The sequence below is a fragment of the Oncorhynchus nerka genome, linkage group LG15 (genome assembly GCF_034236695.1).
Source record: "Oncorhynchus nerka isolate Pitt River linkage group LG15, Oner_Uvic_2.0, whole genome shotgun sequence".
In the NCBI taxonomy this organism is placed as follows: Eukaryota; Metazoa; Chordata; class Actinopteri; order Salmoniformes; family Salmonidae; genus Oncorhynchus; species Oncorhynchus nerka.
The window spans coordinates 39081459-39104143 of NC_088410.1; the positions used below are offsets into that span (position 1 = coordinate 39081459).

Genomic DNA, 22685 nt, shown 5'->3' on the forward strand with positions numbered 1-22685 from the left:
GGCAAGGGTCCACTTTTTCCAAAAACCTCACTCCTACTGTCACATACTCATCATTATCCTGACCCTCAGTGCAAGCCTTGGGCTCCACACCTACCACCTCTGATACTTTGCCCTCATCCACTTCCATTTCTCCTCCAGTCTTCAACTCACTCTGCTTACACTTTCTACCATTCTTATTTAACAAACCATCTCCCTTTTCCCCACCATTTTACCCGACTCAAGCTCACCCTCTTCCCCCCTCGCTGTCTTAGTAGAAGTCTCCTTATGATAATACTGCACTTCTCCTGATATACATCTTGTTCTTGCCTTGTCAAGGGGCGCTATTTAACCAGCTGTCAAATCTCTGTACAATCAGCACGAACCCCTCCGGATGTAGCGGTAAAACAGTGCATCCCACTGGTAAAGCAGCTGCTTCGTCTTTATGTTCTTCTTCATCAATAGCTACCACAAAGCTTTTCCATTTCACACAAGCTCACAATCTTTCTTGTGGATTCCTATATTTCAGACAATTGTGAAAAAACGATTGGATGGTAGAGAGATGCTATGCTTACTACCCTCATGCCATGAATATGCATAGACAACTCCCATATAAAGTGTTATTTCTCAAAGTTTCTGGGATGTCACGTGTCCTTCTTATATCACTACACTCCTAACAACTTAAGCATTACACAACTTTTATTAGATCAAATAAACCTCACGTGGCAAATAAGTCCTACTTCTTTTGTTGTTGCGCAAAGTCGACATTCATTTGACCGCCATACAAAAACTCCTTGCTTGGTGGGCGAAAAAACGCCACCTGCTGGAGGGAGACAGATTTCTCTCTTCCTCTCTGGTTACACTGGATTCTGGAGAGACACGATCGTCGCTGAGGAGTGACGCATTCTGACGTGAGACAATGCACTCTCTCTACATAACAGCCCGGAAGTTTCTGAAGAAATCCAATACGTTTTCACGTTTTTCTCAGCACCAAGCTACCTAGAACAGGTAAAATAATGTATATAAATCATTTTGCACTAAGCAGTATACGCTGGTTGGTCAGTTAGCTAATTATCTGAGCTGCTATTCAGTAGAAACAAGCTCAAAGCTGGAAGTCCAAGCAGAGAGGAAGAGGCGAAGCGAGAGGGTTTACTCCGCTCAAAATCTGTCCACGAAGTAATTACATTTTGTATGGCGGTCAATGTGTGTCGAATTTGGTTAACCAAAAATGTAATTGTTGATTTGCTACGTGAGACTTATTTGATCGAATATAAGTTTCGTAATGGTTAGGTTGTTACTAATGCACTGGTATAAGTGGACGCGCATTTCGGAAAATTTGTTTTTTGTTGTTTTTGGTAGTTGGCTAAAATGGTCATATCTCGCCTCTCGTCTGCCTTCCAGCTTTGAGGACATTAATTGCCATTGTTTGAGCAGGCACTCTACTATCTTGTCAATATAATAGATCATCTTTGAGTCTAGAGCCCGTCAAACGCTTGTCAGTTTAATGAATTAGCTAGCTAGCATTACGCTAGAAGAGAACAGTTTGGAAAAACAAGTAGTTCAGCCAGCTAACTAAACATACATCCTCATTAAAGCTGCCTTGTTTGCCATGACAACACTTATTTTCAACTAGCTAACGAAACTAGCCTGTAGTGAACTCTACATTCATTCATAGCTACCAAAGGATGGTTTCCTACCACATATGAAAGGGGATAGTTATCATAGTCTTTGCTAAAAGCATGTTATTCTGACTACAACAACCACCCGCAGATGGCGGGGTTCGATCTCGTGCCTGTAGATGGTGGCAGTCCTATACACCTGCCCGAGGGGGAGACACTGCTGGGAAGGGGTCCATTCCTTGGCGTAAGTAGCTAGCTTTAGTTGGAAAGTCTATACTAGTAGTATGGAAATCAGTTTTAACATAAATTAATTGCATGTTTTATATCAATTATTGTATTTATTTATATCGATAATTCGAATTTTACATAACAAATTCGAATTATCGATATTCATTTAAAAAAATGATATCAGTAATTAATTTTTTTATATCAATAATTCCCCATAGCATTGCATTTTTGATATCAACACATCGTTTGAAATCAACAATTCAAATGTATATCCATAATTAATTTCTTTAGATTAATTGCATTTTTTTATATAAAATTAAATTCTTGATCAATCAAATGATTGATATCATACATCGATAATTATCATAACTAAACTAACACTGAAAACCAGTCCGCTTCGACTGACCACATTTTCCCTGAAATTATTTAACTTGCAGGTGGCAGAAGCCATTAATGCGCTGCACTAGTATTCTTTTAGGTGACTGTTAGATTCCCCCTGCAGACCAACTTGTCACCCCCCCCCCCCCAAAACAAATCCATTGCTCCTCTTCGAGTCGAATAAGGCATATGTGAAGATCATTATAACAATGCAGCTAAAGTTTTATTCTCATGAGAAATCAATAATTACATTTGTTTATCTAATAACATCACTAACCGCTTTTCCCCCACCTAACATCGCTTGTAGGTGGCAGAATATGCTAACGTGCAAGGCTAATAATCTTTTAGATGCAGTGAGTTTGAGTTCGATTCCCCCTACAGACAAACTTTTTTCCTCCCCGAAAATACTATCCACTGCTGCTCTTCAACAAACAGCAGCAGAAGAGCCATGCTTAGGCCTACATAGTGTGCATATTACTCTAGCGTCAGGGTCACAGCGGCCTGCACATCTTTGCTGCAATGCTCCTTCTAACTTGGAGAAATACACAGTTGCGGTGGCTTCCTGTTGGGAGAAGAGAACCTATGTAGGAGCATGCAAATGTGACTCTGCCCCTATGAAGGTCATTATCATATACTTTTTATGTATTAAAAAAATGATTTATCGATCAAAAATTCAAATGTATTGATATAAAAATGTAAAATATTGATATTTAAAAAATACAATTATTGATATAATAAAATGAATGAACGGAGTATATCAAACAATAAGAACACCTTCCTAATATTGAGTTGCACCACCCCCTTTTGCCCTCAGAACATCCTCAATTTGTCAAGCCATGGACTCTACAAGGTGTTGAAAGCGTTCCACAGGGATGCTGGCCCATGTTGACTCCAATTGTCAAGTTGGCTGGATGTCCTTTGGGTGGTGGACCATTCTTGATACACACAGGAAACTGTTGAGTGCGAAGAACCTAGTTGCGTTGCAGTTCTTGACACAAACCGGTGTGCCTGGCACTTACTACCATACCCTGTTCAAATGCACTTAAATATGTTGTCTTGCCGATTCACCCTCTGAATGGCACACATACACAATCCACGTGTCAATTGTCTCGAGGTTGAAAAATATTATTTTAACCTGTCTCCTCGCCTTCATCAACACTGATTTGAAGTGGATTTAACAAGTGACATCAATAAGGGATTATAGCTTTCATCTGATCAGTCAGTCATGGAAAGAGCAGGTGTCCTTTGTGTTTTGTACACTCAGTGTATGTTAAAAAGGCATTCCATGCTAGTAGAGTTAGCTACGTCTGTGTTCCCTAACCCTGGACCTGGAGCGCTACTAGATATAACCAAAGATTCTTGGTGTATATTACTGGCCAGTACAGGAAAGCCCCATACAAACCGCTGCCATAGATTTTATTTTTCAACTAACCTATTCTTAGCGATACTTTGTTCTCGTTTCGGTGAAAAAATTAACTTACAAATGACAGTTTCCAGAAAATAACCAAATCTTTGGTTATATCACATTATCTGGCATACAATCTGTAACTAGAGAGGAATCAGGGTGGTTCGTATGACGCTAAAAGCAGGCATCCCCTGGCCTGTACCTCTCCAGGACTAGAGTTGGTGACAATTGCTCTAGCTAATGCTTCATTGGTTTAATCTGCAATAAATGAATTATGACCTTTATGCTGGTAGACTTCCAAGCATTTAATTGCTCACCAAATTATTATTATTATAATATATTTTTTCATTTAACTAAGCAAGTCAGTTAAGAACAAATTCTTATTCACAATGACGGCCTACCCGTCAATTTAGACAAATATCCTAACTAGAAACTTGGAGGAAAAAAGGATATACTGAACTGTACCTTGTTATATCTCTTCTGTCTCTTATGGAAAGAAATTGATGTCAGTGGACGTTTAAAATCCCTAGCCATACAACATTACGTTCATGCATAATATACCTACAGTACAAACAGTTGTCTTTGCCCAGTCTGTACACAATTGACTATGGTAATTCTTGGGAATTTCCTAGTACTGTTTGACTTGGTTTTTATTCCGTTTCTGATTTCCCATTTGATTTCAGACTATAAAAAGCTGTAGAAATATATATATATATTAAACACAATGGACTTCCATGAAAACAGAACATCTACCATGAGGCAAAGATGCAGCTGATTAGGCTACCTGATTATGACTATTGTGAAGTTAAAATATGCATTTCCTGGCTGGTTTCCTGGACCCAGATGAAGCCTTCTCCTGGACTGAAAATCATGATTTTTAGTCCAGGAGTAGGCTTCTTTTGGATCTAATTAAACTGTCCCTTGGTGTTTTTACTGAAGTGCCTTTCAATTTGCAGTGGCAGATTTTTAGACTGCAATCAGATCAGTCTTACAGTGTAATATATGTATTGAATTTGTAAAGAAAAATTATTTTGATGCGAATTTCAATTAAAGATCAGGACTTAGGATAATCATTTGAATGTGAGTCACATATTATCAACATGCACTTGTAACCCTATTTCAGCAGCCCAAAACTATTTTATTCTCAGGATTCAGGACCCTTTACTATGGAAGTGCCCTTCTTCATTTTGTATTGATTTGTATTGTCCGGACCTCCCGCCTGCTGAATGGCCGTTGTCTCTCAGGTCTGGGGCCGTATGTATCAAGCATCTCCGAGTACACTGATGAAGGATCTCCCTGTCCATATAATCTTCATTAGAATCTAAAAGGCTAAACTGGTCCTTTTCAGCTCTCCTACTCTGAGATGCTTTAGATATCTTAAATATGGGCCCTGATCTGTGAGTTTACGCTCTCTGTGTGTTTCAGGTCAGCGACAAAAGAGTCTCCAGACACCACTGCCTCCTTGAGAACCTGAATGGGCAGCTGCGCATCAAACCTGTAGGCTTAAGTAGAATTTATTCTTTATTCCGAGGAGACTATTCTCTCTCATCTAGGGCTCAAGTGCATGCCGACCCTATTAAGACAGCTAAATGCCGAGGCGGTCTATTGTGCCAAAAACAACAATTCTTTGAAATCCGACATCAATAGTATGTTCAGAAAGGCCCCTCGGTAATCATCATGTTTTCTTTTTATGTTTTGGAAGGGTTCTTGAACCATTTGAGAACCTGTATATTTTTACCCCAGGGACATTGTCTTGTGTGGTTTTACCACACCTTACCTTTTATTATAAATGTTTTTATTTAATAGTTTACAGAGTAAGGGAATAGGGCACAACACTTATGATTTCAATTGTTTATTTTAGTTGTGCAGCAGATTCATTTTCAGTAACTGTTTTGGGCTAAAACCCCTCAGGCTGCCTGTAAAAGGACAGAGATTCTCTCCATTTTGTCAAATGAGGATGTAGTAAGGCCTTTGGACTGCAACATTGCTGCAGATGAATTAAGGTTAAGAAAAAACAGTAGGAACATTTGAATTAAAGTATTTTCAACCTTCTCTTTCATTTAGTCAGCTTACTGAGAGTTTGGGAATTACCACTCAAGGGCAACACTTACACTACATTAAAGGGATAGTGACATTTTGGCAACTAACTAACTTTACTACTTAACCAGAGTCAGCTGAACTTACCCTGAGTCTGTGTCTGGAGCAATTGCTAACTAGCGTTAGCATGCTAGCCCTTTAAAGTGAAGAGTGGTGTGAGAAAGACACTTATTTTAAAAGCCCACTAATTGTTTACAGCCAGCTGTTGTGTGGAAATAACAAGTATATCCAATTGCACCTTATGGCCACCAATAATTCAAAAAATGCCATTCTTATTCTTTCCAATCCCAGACGCATGTGAACCCCTGCTTTTGTCAGTCCTCGCTGGACGACCTCCCACAACCCCTGGACAGGAACCAGTGGCATAAACTTGGACAGGGAGACATCATCTCCCTCCTTCCTGGGAAGTACATCTACAAGGTGGTGGCCCTGAGTGGAGAAGATGGAACACCGAGGTAACTCTACTCCTCATCTCAACCCCTGCAGTTTCCCCTCAAGGTCTAAGTATCAAATTGGCTAAAACTTGAAACCAATAAACAATGAAATCTGAAAAATGATGACTGGTTCGCACGTGCACAAAGAATGCACGTGCCTCTGTCTAATAACTATTGTTTGCATTTTTGCATTTTACCTTTGTTGTATGCTATAGTTAGCCAGTTCTCTTGGTAACCATGAGCGTTAAAGCGCATAAAATGATCCTCAGTCTCCTCCATGCATTTTCACATTTCTGGTTAACCTGCATATAACAAAGTTCTACACATGTAGGATCTTAATTTGATCATCCTTTTGCAAGAGAACGTTCCTGCAATCCAGGACATTTTTAACTTGTAGTGTATTTGAGGTTTAAAAAGGCTTAAATACAAAATAAATATTCTCCGAAAAATGATTTTCTCTATGAATTACGTACTCACCTTATACGATGGGAGTCGTGATATCAAATCTATAGTCTAACAAATATTGGCATATAAGACCATCTGATTCCTTTTTAAATTCAGCTTTTCAACATCACTCTCTTTTTACCTATAAAGGTCTCATAATGTAGCTAACATCTTTGAAATCAAATCATGTATTACCTAGACTACTTAATATGTTTTTCGGGTCCATGCTTATGTATTCTTACTTTCACCTCAGGTTTAAACCTTCTAGAGGTGTTAGCTTTTCCCATTGGGAAAACATGTCACAATTAGTCGCTATGGTGGCATGACATTACGTCTCCAGCAGCAACATATTTTGTGGAGAATAATTAGTCCCTTAACATTGCTATATAAAAGGTCACACTAGTAGAGCGAGTTGTCTCCTTACTCCTTAATGAAGAGTTTTATATCTCCCCGTTTCTATGTTTCCTTTGTATACACGCAAACATCATCATCTATTTGCCGGTCAATATGCACATTGTGATTTATGAATGACTCGCATCCCCGTAGTGCATCCTGACCACCCTTAGACAGATTTGGAAATATAAGGATTGTTCTCTGGCACTGGCATCAGACAATAGCTTTACTAATTGGTTTGCAAATGACTACATTAATTTATGCCTTTCATCTCCCAAAGACAGGCTAGACTGAGTGTACTGAATTGGAATAAATACCAGTGTCTTTTATCTCTTTCTATGTAAAACCAACCCCCCAGCAACATTCAATTATGTAATATTTTTCAAATGGTTGTCTTTTGTTTCTGAATTTTTACATTTCAGTTTTAATTTTCATGTTTCATTTTTGTTTGAAGTTTCGATCAAAAGGATCCTAACCAGACACTCGAGTCAATTTAGCTGCTGTCTACTGCCTACACTAAAGAAGGAACATGCATGACTCATGTAACGGGTGCAGAGAAGGTGCTCGTGTTTGCAACAAGTTATCTCTTCCTTGCAGAAACAGTCAGGCTCTTCAAGATGAAGACGAGGCTGCTTTTAAGTCTCCTCCTGCCTCCCCTGAACCAAGCGACGAACCTGCTTACCCCACTCGACAGGGCAAGGGGTGGACACCAAGCTCCCATGAACAACAATCTAGACTGGGAGGTAGTGTGGACCAGAAGGAGCCAGATGAACAGCTACCTAACCCAAACCAGGTCAGGAAATCTGTTGTGTCAACAAAAGTTTTATCTTGAGATGTATCCTACTGCAATTTTCCTGGGATCCCACTGCTGACACCAATTAAGATTCAAATTCCGCTTCCTGCACCATTTACCCTTGTAATCCCATGCCTGGCACCATTTACCCTTGTAATCCCATGCCTGGCACCATTTACCATTGGAATCTCACTTGTAACAGCTATTAACTTTGGCATCCCACTTCGGACACCAATTTCCCAGGGAAACCCACTCGTGACTCCAATTAATATGTATATTTATAAATGTTTCCTGTGAGTATGGTGGTACCGATAAACCCGGTTTGCGTTGTGGTTGTGTGCTCACAGACAGAAGCTGGGGTAGCTGAAGCAGAAAATGACAAGAACGAACTGAAACTTGAACCAAAGAAAAGAGTGTTACCTGCTTGGATGACTGTACCCATTGCATCTCCCAAGAACCCCACCACCACCACCACCACCAAAGGTATCGCTCCTATTTAGGACAGTGACATAATGGAATTTTGGATAACAATTAATTGTCATGCATATGACATAGAATTGTTATTGTTACAAATTAAGACAAGATTCCTCATCAAATGAATGATGCCAGGTTGGAGTGGATTGGCACATTTTACTATTGACACAAGGTTAGTGCATGAGAGAGACGGAATAACCTAGTTGTTAACTACTGTTGCTATTTCTGAATAGGTCTAACTAGTCAGAGACTTCCACCATTTTTTTTTATAGATTATTGCCCCACTCGATTCACGCACTGAATGAACTGCGCTGGAAGCAGTAAGCTGTGTCCACTGCTCCCGAGGAGCGGTATTGAACTGTAGTTCTATGTCAATATGTGAAAAGAAAGTTTAAAAAGCACGAGAAATGGCAGATCTCTGCTCAAATCCATATGTTTGCTTGCAAAAAAAGAAAATCAAATGCATTAAGTTTACGAATAGTTGCTAGCTTTACAAGGCTCCATGTTAGGATTCCTCTGAGAGCCAGTTCTTAAGAATCGAATCCTACTTAAATGAATAATACTATAAGGGGTTTACAACCCATTGTCTCAACAGGATGCACTGCATTGGTTTTAAACTCTTACTTACATTCAATAAAACTTGAGGCCAATTGCTTTTTACTTTACATATAGCCACCCTTTAACAACATGGCGTTAGGTGTGTGTGTGTGTGTGTGTGTGTGTGTGTGTGTGTGTGTGTGAGAGAACATGTACAAAAGGATGTATCAACACACACAACTCTTACAAGGTCTTGTACCACAACAGCAGAGGCCAAGCCATAGCCTATTCTATTGGCAATCACTACTCACTACAGTAGTTGATAAATGGAAAACTTGGGAATTTCTAATCTTGAGTCGGGAAGGGATCTTGAGAGCTAGGCCTACATTACCTCAACGGTCGCTGTGATGTGTAATTTTGTACATCGACGAGTGGAACACTTCGAAACAACCTACCACTCTTGAAGATGTCAATATCCTCTTCGACGTGCTGCCAAACCTTACTCTTTTGGATCAAGTCGTTGTTATTTCCTCACATCGTTGCCCTAGTTTCCTTAAAGTTCCCCTGAAACTTCCTCATACTGACTCCATCTGGAGTCTAGTGACCCATTTACCATGGCTGCATCCAAAATGGCACCCTATTCCCCATAGAGTGCACTACTTTTGACCAGGGCCGATAGGGCTCTGGTCAAAAGTAGTGCACTCTGTAGGAAATAGGATGCCATTTGGGACGCACACATGGTTTCCTAATGCTAATTTAGGCTACATAGTGCTGACGTTATAGTCAACAATGTCAAAAAGGTTATCCATTAGGCTTTAGATTTGTAAATGGTGCAAACAGTGGCTTGCTCTGATTATTGATAGCCAATGCCTCTGAGCAAGCCTTTTAACAGGGACCGTCAATCTATATTTTAGGTTACGTCAATCAGCGGTCGACAGCACATAACCTTTTTCAGATTCCTAATTTCCTATCTTGATCTAGGATCAGTTTTCCCTTTTCATTCATAATGAAAAGGATTACATGGACAGGGGGGACCTTATCCTAGATCAGCACTCCTACTCTGAGACTCTTTGAGAATAGGTCTGGGCAATGAATGGCATTAAGTGAATAATTAAACTCCAGGGAGAAACTGAAACCAGGGTGGACACTGCAGCCCCTGGGCCCAGTGTTTTTATTTTTTTATTATCTGAATTTTGCCTATCCGACTATTAAATGCATAAAAATAGAAGGAATAGAATGGGAGTCCCCATTCAAGTCAATGATTCGTCCTTTCTATTCATTCTATTTCTACGCATTTAATCCTATCCAATAGGCAAAATCCAGATAGACAACTTTTGAAAAACTGGGCCCTGATGATCAGAGCTTCCCCATCTCTGCTGTTTTCATTGTGATTTGCACCTGGCGTCCCTTTATCAAGGATGGGCAACTCCAGTCGTCGGCGGCCTGAATGGTGTCGCATGTTTTCACCTGCCTTTGAGAACATATATTTTGATTGATATAGCAGTCACTCGACTATCTTGTAAATATAATAGGTAGTTTGTTATATGACACAGTCGACCCGTTCACCCAGAATCGTCCTCGTTTTAGGATTTGGAAATCGAGGCAGAGGAAACGCAACCCCAACGACAAGCACCAACCAGGGCGCGGCCAAACGGGCCAGGTACACAGCGCCCTTGTCAGGGGAGGAAGAGTCTGAACACAGCGAGGCAGAGCCAACACCCAGGAAGAGGGTGAGGAGGAAGAAGAGTGACGAGGATGAGGACAATGAGGAAGAGGTCCAGTCTACAACAGTTGAGTGTATACTAACGTGTGTGTGTGTGTGTACACACACAGTACAAGTCAAAAGTTTGGGCACACCTACTCTTTAAAGGGTTTTTCTTTATTTGACTATTTTCTACATTGTAGAAGGAAAAGCAGCCAACAAGTGCTCAGCATATGTGGGAACTCCTTCAAGAATGTTGGAAAAATATTCCAGGTGAAGCTGGTTAACACTTTTTTGGTTACTACAGGATTCCATATGTGTTATTTCATAGTTTGATGTCTTCACTATTATTCTACAATGTAGAAAATTGTATGAGTAGGTGTGTCTAAACTTTTGACTGGTACTGTAGGTCCACAGGTTGAAAGAAATTTGAGTAATCAAGGTGACAGACAATGACATATTCAATACCGCCATGCACAATCTTGCCTGGATCTAGCTGATCTAGGGTGTAATCATTAGTACAAGAGTTTCTTTTGGACAAATTCAGGAATGTTTATCTCCGTTTTGTTCCATTTGCTTCCGTTTAAGAAAAAAAATTCAACCGGATCTGCGCAATGAATACACCCCTGATCACAATCAAACACAGTTCACTTTCATAGCAGCTACATACAAACAGCATGATCCCTTTGATCGTTGGATAATTCCTTCTCACATCTACACACTCTCCTCCTTTCACCTTTTTCCGTCGCTTGTGGACAACACATCAGTTGTCTGTGACCAGCCGAGAGAACCTTTCCTAACCAAACCTTCATGTCATCATAACCGCCAAATGCTACACACAGCCTACATCGTTGTCACCATATTAGCTAACGTCAAGTCAACATAGCTACTAAATTAACGTGTTAGTTAATCCGCTACAATCATCCAATAAAATGTACAGTTAGCAAGCAGTTACGCTGGTGAGCCCCGGTGGCAATAAATGAATACAACTAAAGTATACCTTGACTTGTAAGAGTTTGTGTTGGTTAGCCTCTCTCTTTGAGTCAACTACTCACCACATTTTATGCACTGCAGCGCTAGCTGTAGCTTGTACTTTCAGTACTAGATGAATTATCTGATCCATTGATTAGGTGGACAACATGTCAGTTCATTTAGTATAGTTTTGTCTAAAAATAACTTTTAAAATGTTCAACTATTTACATTTTTCAGAAATACACAGAGGAGGATGGTCCTCCTCTGAGGAGCCTCCACTGTTGTTCTCTAATGTGCAGTATTGTGTTTGTTGTGTGTTGTTGGTTAATGTACATTTACAGTATATGGTATATCACTCCGCAGGCATTTAAAGCCAGGCAGCAGGTGAAGCCTAGTAAAGTAGAGGAGAGTGAGGAGTCGGACCACTTTGACGTGGAGGAGGATGATGGAGAGAAGAGAAGAGGAGAAGCTTCCCCAGCGAAAGGCAGCAGCACTTCTACGAGCAGAGCGGAGGCCAGCGAGTCCGAGGACAGGGAGAGACAGCCTCAGAACGGTCAGAAGGTCGGCAAGGGGCCTCAAGGGTCAGGTGACGTTTCAGGCCCCGCCCAGTCCAAAGCTCGGCTCAGGACGACCTGCCCCTATGGAAAGGACTGTTACAGGTACATCCCCACATAATGTTGTCTGAACAATAACTGTTAGAAATGTTGAAGATAGTACTTGAAAAGACCTGCACGTCCGAGAACATTAATTTAGGCCGGCAAATGTTCCAACAAGTAATTGAATTCAAAGACTTGACATATTTGATGGGTATTTTTATTTTATGTTGCTCCAGGTACTACAGATGAGATAAGTGTACTTTATCTATTATGCATGTTACAAAACAAATGTATTCTGTTCAAATTGGTTCCACGGCAGCTCTTTCTGATATCAAAGAACTGAACATGTGCAGTATATTTCCCCCCCCAGATAGTTTCTCTTATTTAAGGTTTTGTTTATTTTCAAACCACTGATAGTTAACGAACAACTACGTGAAGCATGGGATAAGCTACTGTATTCTCCAAGACGGGATGTGCGTCCCAAATGGCACCCTATTCCTTTTATAGTGCACTCCTAAATGGCAGAGAGCAGGTTCAAATGTAGATTCTCTCTTTATTGAGGCAAATGAAATGAGCAAAGAGAAAGTGCTAGCTCAAAAGCTAAATGTTCTTCAAAGAATACCAATCAAAATGGGATCGACCATAACTTTCAATGATTTTCTTCTCAAAATGGTTATTTCTATCAAAGGAAAAACCCAGTCCACTTCCAAGAATGCAGTCACCCCGGCGACAGCGACTACGAGGACAGTTCCGCGAAAGACGAGGAGGAAGAGGAGGACGCGGACCGACCTGAGTGTCCGTACGGCACAGACTGCTATAGGTGGGATGCACACCACAATGTAGTCACCATTACAGGATAAAAGAGACTGGTAATCGTGTCTCAAGACCATTATTGTGAGGGAAAAAAGTAGCCTAATAGCTCCTACAATTTCAACAGGAAAAGAGAAAATAACCTATTTATTATAGCCAGATCTCCCCCGTGAAAGAGGTATTTTGACCTCAATGGAACATTCTGGATACAGGAAGGTTGAATAAAAGAATAAGCCAGCAATCATAGGACTCGGATGTCAGAGTGTCTGACTGGACACAATTTGTTGGCCTCTATTTTAACCTTGAGCGGTTGACATCAGCGACCAAAAGGCTTGAACAGAAGGAGAGTCTGACATTTTAGCCTCATTGGCATTTGACAATACTAGTAGTCCTTGGTAGTAAATCAACCATTTTCCCTGTTTTCTTTCCAGGAAAAACCCTCTCCACTGGAAGGAATACAAACACACCAAGAAGACTCGAGGTATGTTCATTTATACCTGAGAGAGAAAGACATGCTAACCTCTCACCACCACCCCAAATGTTTTTGTTGGTTCCATTTGTGGTTCCTCTTCAATGCAGAATATAATCAGCCATACATCAAATGAATCCAACTGGTGTGCAGAACAGAGAGAAAGCAGAGACATAAGAGAAACCTTTGATCTGAAGCAGTGTTGTAAATGCCATGGATTGTGCAGATGCCCAACAATCTTATCTGGGCTATTGGATAGTTTGTTTTTATCTTTCCAGATTTGGTCAGACAGCGATGTGTATGCATATCAATACACTGTCGCACTAGTGAATACATTGAACAAACCTATAATCCACATTCCCCTCCAGAGTTTAAAGAAGCAAAAACGATCAAACCAATTGCACTCCATTTCTCTGACATATGACGTCATCACGATCTATAAACTCATTGGGTAACATTGACTTTCTGAAAGGGAGGTGTGTAACTCAATTTGTATTGCCTCACCAAACAGACTCATAGTTATGTTATTGAACATGACTAGACACTGATCTTGGGTCACTTTTGCGTTTTCCCCACTAATGGTTAAGGTAAAGGATATGGGAAGGGGGTGCTAATCCAAGATTGGGTTGGGCCAGCTTTTTGGCTGGAGGGGCACATCGGGATTTCAAAATTCATTGGAGGGCCACGCAGATTTTTTTTTTAACGATTTGTTTGTCGAAACCATTTCCATTTTTATTTATATTTATAATGCCCCACCACCATCAAACCTCCTGTGGGCCATAGTTTGCCCACCCCTGTTCTTGATCATTACCAAGGGAAACGCCACCCTAGAGCATAGGTCACAGGGTTGGGTAGGTTACTTTCTAAATGCAATCCATTCCAGTTACTAGTTACCTGGCAAATTGCTTTCAGTTCCCCTTAAAAGGCATTAGAAGAAGACTTGTGGTCGGACTCGCTCAAGTGGGAACAAACTTAAACTTGCGCCTTTTTTTCCCCATGCTGAATTGAATGATGCCTATTTGAATCCTTTTATGAGTGAATGTAATAAATTACCGTCAGCTGTTTTTGTGCAACGCACCATAAAATATTGATAGACACAACCAATGTCTTGTGCTAGCATCAATGGAATTATACAGCACGTTAATAATGCTAGAAATGGCCGTTAATAATGTTCTACAATCCCTTCTACAGCGAAAAATCCGGTATCATACAACAACGATGATGATGATGAGTTTGGGGACGATGACAGCTTCATCAATGATGAGAGCGAGGACATTGGTGAAGACTCTGACTATGAGCCACCTGACTCAGACGACAGTGGCAAAGAGGACCTCGAAACACTCAAGAAAGAAGCCAAGGCCTTCACAAGGCCGAAATGAACTTGTGGCCTAAACTGGACTAATCTCCCCTTACCTGTTTTAAACTAAGCGTGCTATTTAAGCGGAGTATACCTTTTTTCCTCTATTTAAACACCCTTGGAATCCAGCAGGTCTACAATCTTGAATAATATTAGTCTCCCTGTGCTGGGAAAATACAGTCAGCAATTTACCCCATCAGTTGGGAAGAATCAATAACGGGATTCTTGACTGATTTGTGTATGAGGATGTCATTTTGCTGACTTTACCTTTTTAAATTTATGTGTGATACACTGATACTTTCTTGGATAGTAATTAATCACAAGCATTTTTGAAGTGTATGAATTATTGGTTATTGGTTTGTTTGAATAGTATGGACAAGCAGTTTATTTTTATTTTTTACTTCGTTTAAAAATAAATTATCAGTGCCTTCAGAAAGTATTCACACCCCTTGACTTTTTTCACATTTTGTTGTTACAAAGTGGGATTAAAATGTCCTTTTTTGGTCAATGATCTACACAAAATATTTTGTAATTTCAAAGAAAACTGCTAGATTTTGTATTTATTAAGGAAAATAATCAGTACATGTTAAACACCTTTGGGTGTGAATTGTTTTGGGTAAGTGTCTCTAAGAGCTTTGCACACCAGGATTGTGCAATATTTTCCCATTATTGTTTTAAAAAAAAAAATTCAAGCTCTGTCAAGTTCATTGTTGACCATTGCTAGACAGCCATTTTCAAGTCTTGTCAGATCTTCAAGCAGATTAAAGTCAAAACTGTAATTAGGCCACTCCGGAACATTCAATGTCGTCTTTCTGAGCAGCACCAGTGTAGATTTGGCATTGTGTTTTAGGTTATTGTCCTGCTGAAAGGTGAATTAGTCTCCCGGTGTCTGTTGGAAAGACAACTGAACCAGGTTTTCCTCTAGGATTTTGCCTGTGCTTAGCTCTATTACGTTATTTTTTTTCCTGAAAAACTCCCTAGTCCTTGCCGATAAGTATATCCATAACATGATGCAGCCACCACCATGCTTGAAAATACGAAGAGTAGTACTCAGTGATGTGTGGAATTTTCCCCAAACATAACACTTTGTATTCAGGACAAAAGTTAGTTTCTTTGCCACATTATTCACAGTTTTACTTTAGTGTCTTTTTGCAAACAGGATGCATGTTTTGGAATAATTGTATTCTGTACACTGTATTCTTTTCACTCTTGTCATGTAGGTTAGTATTATGGAGTAACCTCATGGTGAAATCCCTGAGGGGTTTCCTTCCTCTCAAGCAACTGAGTTAGGAAGGACGCCTATATCTCTGTAATGACTGGGTGTATTGACCTAATGAATAACTTCACCATGCTCAAAGGGATATTCAGCATCTGCTTTATTTGATTTTTACCCATTTACCAATCGGTGGCCACCTTTGCGAGGAATTGAGAAACTTCCCTAGTCTTTGTGGTTGAATCTGTGCTTGAAATTCACAGCTCAACTGAGGGATGTCACAGATGATTGTATGTGTGGGGTATGGAAATGGGCTAGTCATTCAAAAATCATGTTAACCACTATTATGCGACTTATGTTATTTGCTAAGCAAATGTTTACTCCTGAACTTATTTAGGCTTGTTAACACAAAGAGGTTGAATACGTATTGACTCAAGCCATTTCAGCCATTTTTCTTTTCATTTGTAAAACATTCTAAAAAAAACTTAAAAAACAGTGACATTCTGGGGTATTGTGTGTAGATCAGTGACACAAAATGTAGTTCTTTAATCCATTTTAAATTCCGGCTGTAACGCAACAAAATGTGGAAGAAGTTCAAGGGAATTGAATACTTTCTGAAGGCATTATAAATAATGTATAATACCAGAAGTTGTGTTTAATTGACAGTAGTTTGTCATGCTTTTTATACTCAATGCCAGTGTCATGTTTTTCTACAGTAAATATGCTTTTAATTAACAATATTCATTGTCTGTCTCAATGTAGAAAGATTTGTAAAAATACACAAGATGGTAATGCAGTTTGAACATGTTTGTTGTATGCTGAATATTAGTTTCAATTTTCATGACCCTTCACTTGGTCATTGTAAAGCATTCTAAACCTGACACATTCATTTCCTTATTCATGGTTCCAATTACATAATCACCTCTGGGATCATGAGAACCCAGAGTGTAATACAGTGTTTAATTCTATGTTTTTTTGTGAACAAATTTAGATGTATTTTGTCATCCAGTTTGACCTCTCGTTTTGTAATCCAATCAACATGCATTAATTCATAAACAAAAACACTGCCAGACGGCCTCATGGTTTTCACTGGGCAGTGGTTTTAATAACATCTCTCTCACAATTCACCCTCTTTTGTGGACAGCATAACAAAAATAGGTAAACACAGCTCCATACATTGTAAAACACGTGTTCATAAGAAACAGGAAAATAGATTAAAAGTGAAAATACTGAAATGATCCTAATTGGCATGTTCTCCTTTCCCATCTTCTGGAACCTGCTGGAAAAACATACATAATTTGGAGGCAGGTTGTTTGATTCCTATGACTAATTCAAGCCTAGAAGTGGTAAGGGTTCTGACTTGAATTACTGTAAATGGCAAGCGCATGTCTCATAACAAGTACAAGCTAACTGGAGAAAACCCTCCTGTTGGTCTCGTAAGCATAACAAGCAAGGCAAAGACATTTCTTTTTGTTTATACTATAACAAATGTAATTGCCCCCCATGTATGGCGCTACCATACGTTAACAGCAAATTTGTACAAGAGAAAGAAAAATTGGTAGGCTACAACAGTGACACACTTTCTATAATTGATTTACTCCTAAAATATGCTTTTGATTCAACCTAATCGTTTATAGTTATCATTCTTGAGATCCCAAAAGTTAGCCGTGAGAACTCAAAGTAGCCTGAGGAATTTCAACGCCAATTTGAACCTGGTGATTTCAATTTTTATTTCACCCTCTACCTGAACAGATTATCATTAGTGAATTTCTTTCAGCCATTTATTTAACATTATAGATGAAAACTGAGGAATTAATTGATAGCGAAAGAAGCAGTGACGATGTCACCAAAAAGATCCTCCCATGCTTTTGAAGCTGATCTGGGACCAGCACCAACTTGCAGCGGTTATTTCCCCCCAATCTCACTCCTGTCACATGCCAGGCTTTACAGAGTGATTCCTCTGATGGCCATTGTCAAATTAAATTTGATTTGTTTACATGCAGCGAATACAACGTGAAATGCTTACTTGGTATTGTGCCATTTTGGTAGCTGGCTTGGTAGATTAATACTTTAATTACGGGATTATGTTCTTTGTTAATGGTGCACCACTACACTGTATTCTCCACTTGGTCTCATGATTACCTGCCATAAGAGCACTGTCGTGTAGGTGCTGGTGGGGAATGGCATGTTAGGAAATGTCAAAGTAAAGTCATGTGTCAGGATTTGTGAATGGAATGTTATTCAATCATGTGTTTTGAGAGTATGCATGGTAAAAAAAAAAAGAAAGTCAAACAAGAAAGCACGTCTTAATTAATTGATCTAACCTAACTCTTAATTGTCTAGCTAGCCCCGCGCCACAATTCTATTTTAGATTCTTCGATTCGATTAGTCTGCTCGTTTCTCTTGGATTATAATTGTTTTTGAAGAAGAATCGAGAGCGCTCTTAGTTTTTAAATGATAATATGTTGTATATTTCATATACAAATGTGTATTAGAAAGCACTATAAACTGATCAATTACTTATTGTAAGACATAGAGACTTGAAATAACCACCTGAAATAACCTGTTTAGTAACCTCCAGGATTTCACCTCCAGGATTTCATCAAATCAAGCCTCTTGAATAAATACGTGGAAAAATCCTTTCAAAGTCTAATGCCCTCCTCGTGAGTGATTCCACATTGTGAAGAAATTCTAATTCCATTAAACTTTCATGTTTTTTCAAAATGTCCTCCATGATAGCAGTGACAATGTGAGGTGTTGTACTAGTATGAACAAAGTTATCAACATGGCAGGACAATCAATCAAATTCACATCAAAATCGCAATATTGACATGTACAATGTCCGTATCGCAGAAACATGCAGTATTTTGAAACGACACTCGGCTGCGTGTAATGTCCGTTTTTATAGTTTACTCCATCATCTCTCTCTTGGGGCTGCTTCCCACATACAAACCCCCGCCGCCTGTCACTCGAGCAGTGCAGTTCTTCCTCCTCGCTGTTAGATTCACTCTAAGGTTGCATGCTGTTCTGTTTGGTCAAATGCAGTTAACACATTGTTCCAAACAAGAACAATGCTGCTTTCCACTTTGCTTGTAAATGTAAATTGTATTTATATAATTCACCCAAGTGTTTTGATCTACTGTATATCGCAATATTTGGTCAGAAAAATCGGCATTTGATTTTTTGCCTTTATCGTACAGCCCTACTCTGTGTCAACTGTCTGGACCTCTTGTCCAACGCCAAATCGTTCCCTTGACTCAATCGTCTATCTCACCCTTTTGGATCTTAAAGAATGGGAAAATTGTGCAACATGCCAGAATCCACTTGGCCTACTGGTGGTTCTACCTTTCGATAGAGACCTGATCCTGAGATGATCGAGACTATCTCAGGCGTGTGCACTCTACATCCTCTGTCATGTGTAAAGACGAGGTGTGCTCATCCGCCGTCGTTCCGCTGCACATTTGACAGACTTCCAGAGCAGCCTGGTCACTGTCTGCATGCACTCTCACGAAACACAGCGTGTTGATGACCCCGTTGCTCATGGCGACGCACTCGATAATGTAGAAGGCCACCAGGGAGTTCCTGTCCCTGGAGATCAGTGTGGAATGGAAGTCCCGCACCAGTGTGAAGACGTAGTACGGTGCCCAGCAGAGCACGTAGGCAGCCAGCACCAGAATCAGCACCACCACCATCCTCTGCACCTGTGCAGCCACTTCCGGATCTGCTCTGTCTGGAAGCCAGACACGTTCTTGAACCACAGCTCCCGCAAGATCCTGGCGTAGCACATGGCCTTGACGGCCACGGGCCCGGCGAACTCCAGGGCGAAGATGAAGAGGAAGTAGGAGTGGTAGTAAAGCTGGTGATCCCACGGGCCAGACCTGGGCGCAGAAGGTCTTGTGGCTCTGACTGGAGATGTGGGTATGTGGTCTCAGAAGCAAAGTAGGCAGAGGGGATGGAGATGACGATGGGTACGATCCATACTCCCGGGATCAGGCTCTAGGCCGTCTGGTACTTCATGCGAGGCTTCATAGGGTGGACGATGGTCATGTACCTGGGAACACAAGGAAAATACAGACAATGCAAAGAAACCAGTTGGAAGGTTTGAGTTATGAGTGTCAAGGTGTTTTATGTCAAGCTTTATATGCCAGGGAGTTGGAAAGACCAAGTGTCTGAGGTTACTGAATGATCTTGAATGTTCTTGGAAAATCTGTCACAATGTAGAACTTGATTGATGGCACTGTTAACTAGGGCAAATTATTTATATCCCAAACCTGAAATGATATTATGGCGCTTACAGTCTCTTGGCTTCCTACCAAACCCTGCACATAGCAATAATTTGGAAATGCTTTAGCATTTTGAGATGATGGGAGATTAAATAGCTATTTTTACATAGTTGGGCATGTCAGCAATGATTAATAGGAGCACGTGGCCTCCAAGTAACTTCCTCCCATATGATTCTAGAAGGGCAGTGTGATAGGACTAACTAAAAGCAGGTGATGGATTTTCGGTGGGAAACCCATTGGTTTTGCTCAATTGTTTTTACTTCACTGGGAATGTTGTTACCACACAACATGGCTATTTGTCAGTGCTATATATCTTAGTTTATTTTTTCCCCACATTTATTTAACCAGGTAGGCTAGTTGAGAACAAGTTCTCATTTACAACTGCGACCTGGCCAAGATAAAGCAAAGCAGTTCGACACATACAACACAGAGTTACACATGGAATAAACAAACATACAGTCAATAACAATAACAAAATAATTACAATTTAGCAATTTAAACACTGGAGTGATAGATGTGCAGACAATGAATGTGCAAGTAGAGATATTGGGGTGCAAAGGAGCAAAAGGAAAATATAACAGTATGGGGATGAGGTAGTTGGATGGGCTATTTACAGATGGGCTATGTACAGGTGGAGTGATCTGTGAGCTGCTCTGACAGCTGGTGCTTAAAGTTAGTGAGGGAGATATGAGTCTCCAGTTTCAGTGATTTGCGCAATTCGTTCCAGTCATTGAACTGGAAGGAAAGGAGGCCAAAGTAGCAATTGGCTTTGGGGGTGACCAGTGAAATATGCCTGCTGGAGCACGTGCTACAGGTGGGTGCTGCTATGGTGACCAGCGAGTTGAGATAATGGGGGACTTTACCTAGCAGGGTCTTATAGATGACCTGGAGCCAGTGGATTTGGCGACGAGTATGAAGCGAGGGCCAGCCAACAAGAGTGTACAGGTTGCAGTGGTGGGTCGTATATGGGGCTTTGGTGACAAAACGGATGGCACTGTGATAGACTGCATCCAATTGATTGAGTAGGGTATTGGAGGCTATTTTGTAAATAACATCGCCGAAGTCGAGGATCGGTAGGATGGTCAGTTTTACAACTGTATGCTTGGCAGGGTCTTGATCTAGTGGTCCTCCATCAACACCTTGATTGACCTGGCTGTGTGGTACAGAGCATTGTCCTGCTGGAAAAACCAATCCTCAGAGTTGGGGATCATTGTCAGAACAGAAGGAAGCAAGTTTTCTTCCAGGACAACCTTGTACGTGGCTTGATTCATGCGTCCTTCACAAAGACAAATCTGCCCGATTCCAGCCTTGCTAAAACACCCCCAGATCATCACCAAACCTCCACCAAATTTCACAGTAGGTGCGAGACAGTGGCTTGCAGGCCTCTCCAGGTTTCGCACACGACAACAGTCCCCTTGACAGACCCCGGATCCACAACCTCATCAAAATATATAGATTCTATAGATGTTATAGGTAGAGGGTTAGATAATATACACTGAGGCTACAAAACATTAGGAACTCTTTACTCTTCCATGATATAGACTGACCAGGTGAGAGCTATGATCCCTTATTCATTTCAATCCACTTCAATCAGTGTAGATGGGGGGGGGGTTTAAGCCTTGAGACATGAATTGTGTGTGTGCAATTCAGAATGTGAATGGGAAAGTACACCGGCCCACCGGTTTGAGTGTGCCAAGAACTGCAACACTGCTGGGCTTTTAACGCTCACCAGTTTCTCGTGTGTATCAAGAATGGTCCACCACCCATAGGTATTCCAGCCAACTGTGGGAAGCATTGGAGTCAACATGGACACCTTGTAGTGTCCATGCCCTTGAGGGCAAAAGGGTGTTCAACTCAATATTAGTTGAGGTATTCCTAATGCTCCTCACACTCAGTGTAGGTATGTGTGGGAGGAAATCCAGAGTCCCTTAGTGGGGACCCAAACAATCAGTCAGTGACTGCACCCTATCCTGACCTGCACTTTGACTCAACACATGAGTGTGTATGTTTGTGTGATACCTGCCTGGTAAAATTAAGTTTCAATTACCCTGACAGTAAAACATTGGGACATGTGTAGAGGACTAGCTTTGTGGAAATGGCTCTCTTTGATGCCAGTCAGTGCTAATATAGAGCAGAATATAGTACTACAGCTCAAGGAGACCAGTTAGAAGTGGAGCAGATCAATATCCAGACAACGTCCTAAATGGCACACTATTACACAAAAAGTGCACTACTTTTGACTGGAGCCCTATGGGAATAGGGTGCCAGCACTAAATACGAGAATAGGGTGCCATTTGGGACGCACCCATACATTATCTTATCTTAAACCAGTTGGACCATTTACCAGAACCCCCCCCCCCCCAATGGAAAATGTGTCCTATCTTCACGAGGCACTTTATTTATCACAGCGTGCGATAGTCAAAAGCAGTGAACATCTGGACTCGTCGTGACGCCATCACATTTGAGATATCTTTTGGAGATAAATCGGTTTCTCATTTGACCCTT

At 40.6% G+C, this 22685-nt stretch overlaps 1 protein-coding gene and 1 pseudogene across 1 annotated transcript; one reads left to right on the top strand and one right to left on the bottom strand.

Moving 5' to 3' along the window:
* The first annotated feature begins 862 nt into the window (after positions 1-862).
* LOC115103867 (aprataxin and PNK-like factor) lies at positions 863-16967 on the top strand. Its single transcript, XM_029624874.2, has 11 exons — positions 863-984; positions 1747-1839; positions 5032-5103; positions 5995-6158; positions 7572-7767; positions 8115-8250; positions 10366-10568; positions 11816-12111; positions 12737-12868; positions 13290-13339; positions 14519-16967. Exons 2-11 carry the CDS (start codon positions 1747-1749, stop codon positions 14704-14706), a joined length of 1530 nt encoding a protein of 509 aa, XP_029480734.1. The 5' UTR covers positions 863-984; the 3' UTR covers positions 14707-16967.
* A 2310-nt stretch (positions 16968-19277) lies between these two features.
* Positions 19278-21451, bottom strand: LOC135559824 (prokineticin receptor 2-like; annotated as a pseudogene).
* Positions 21452-22685: the final 1234 nt, after the last annotated feature.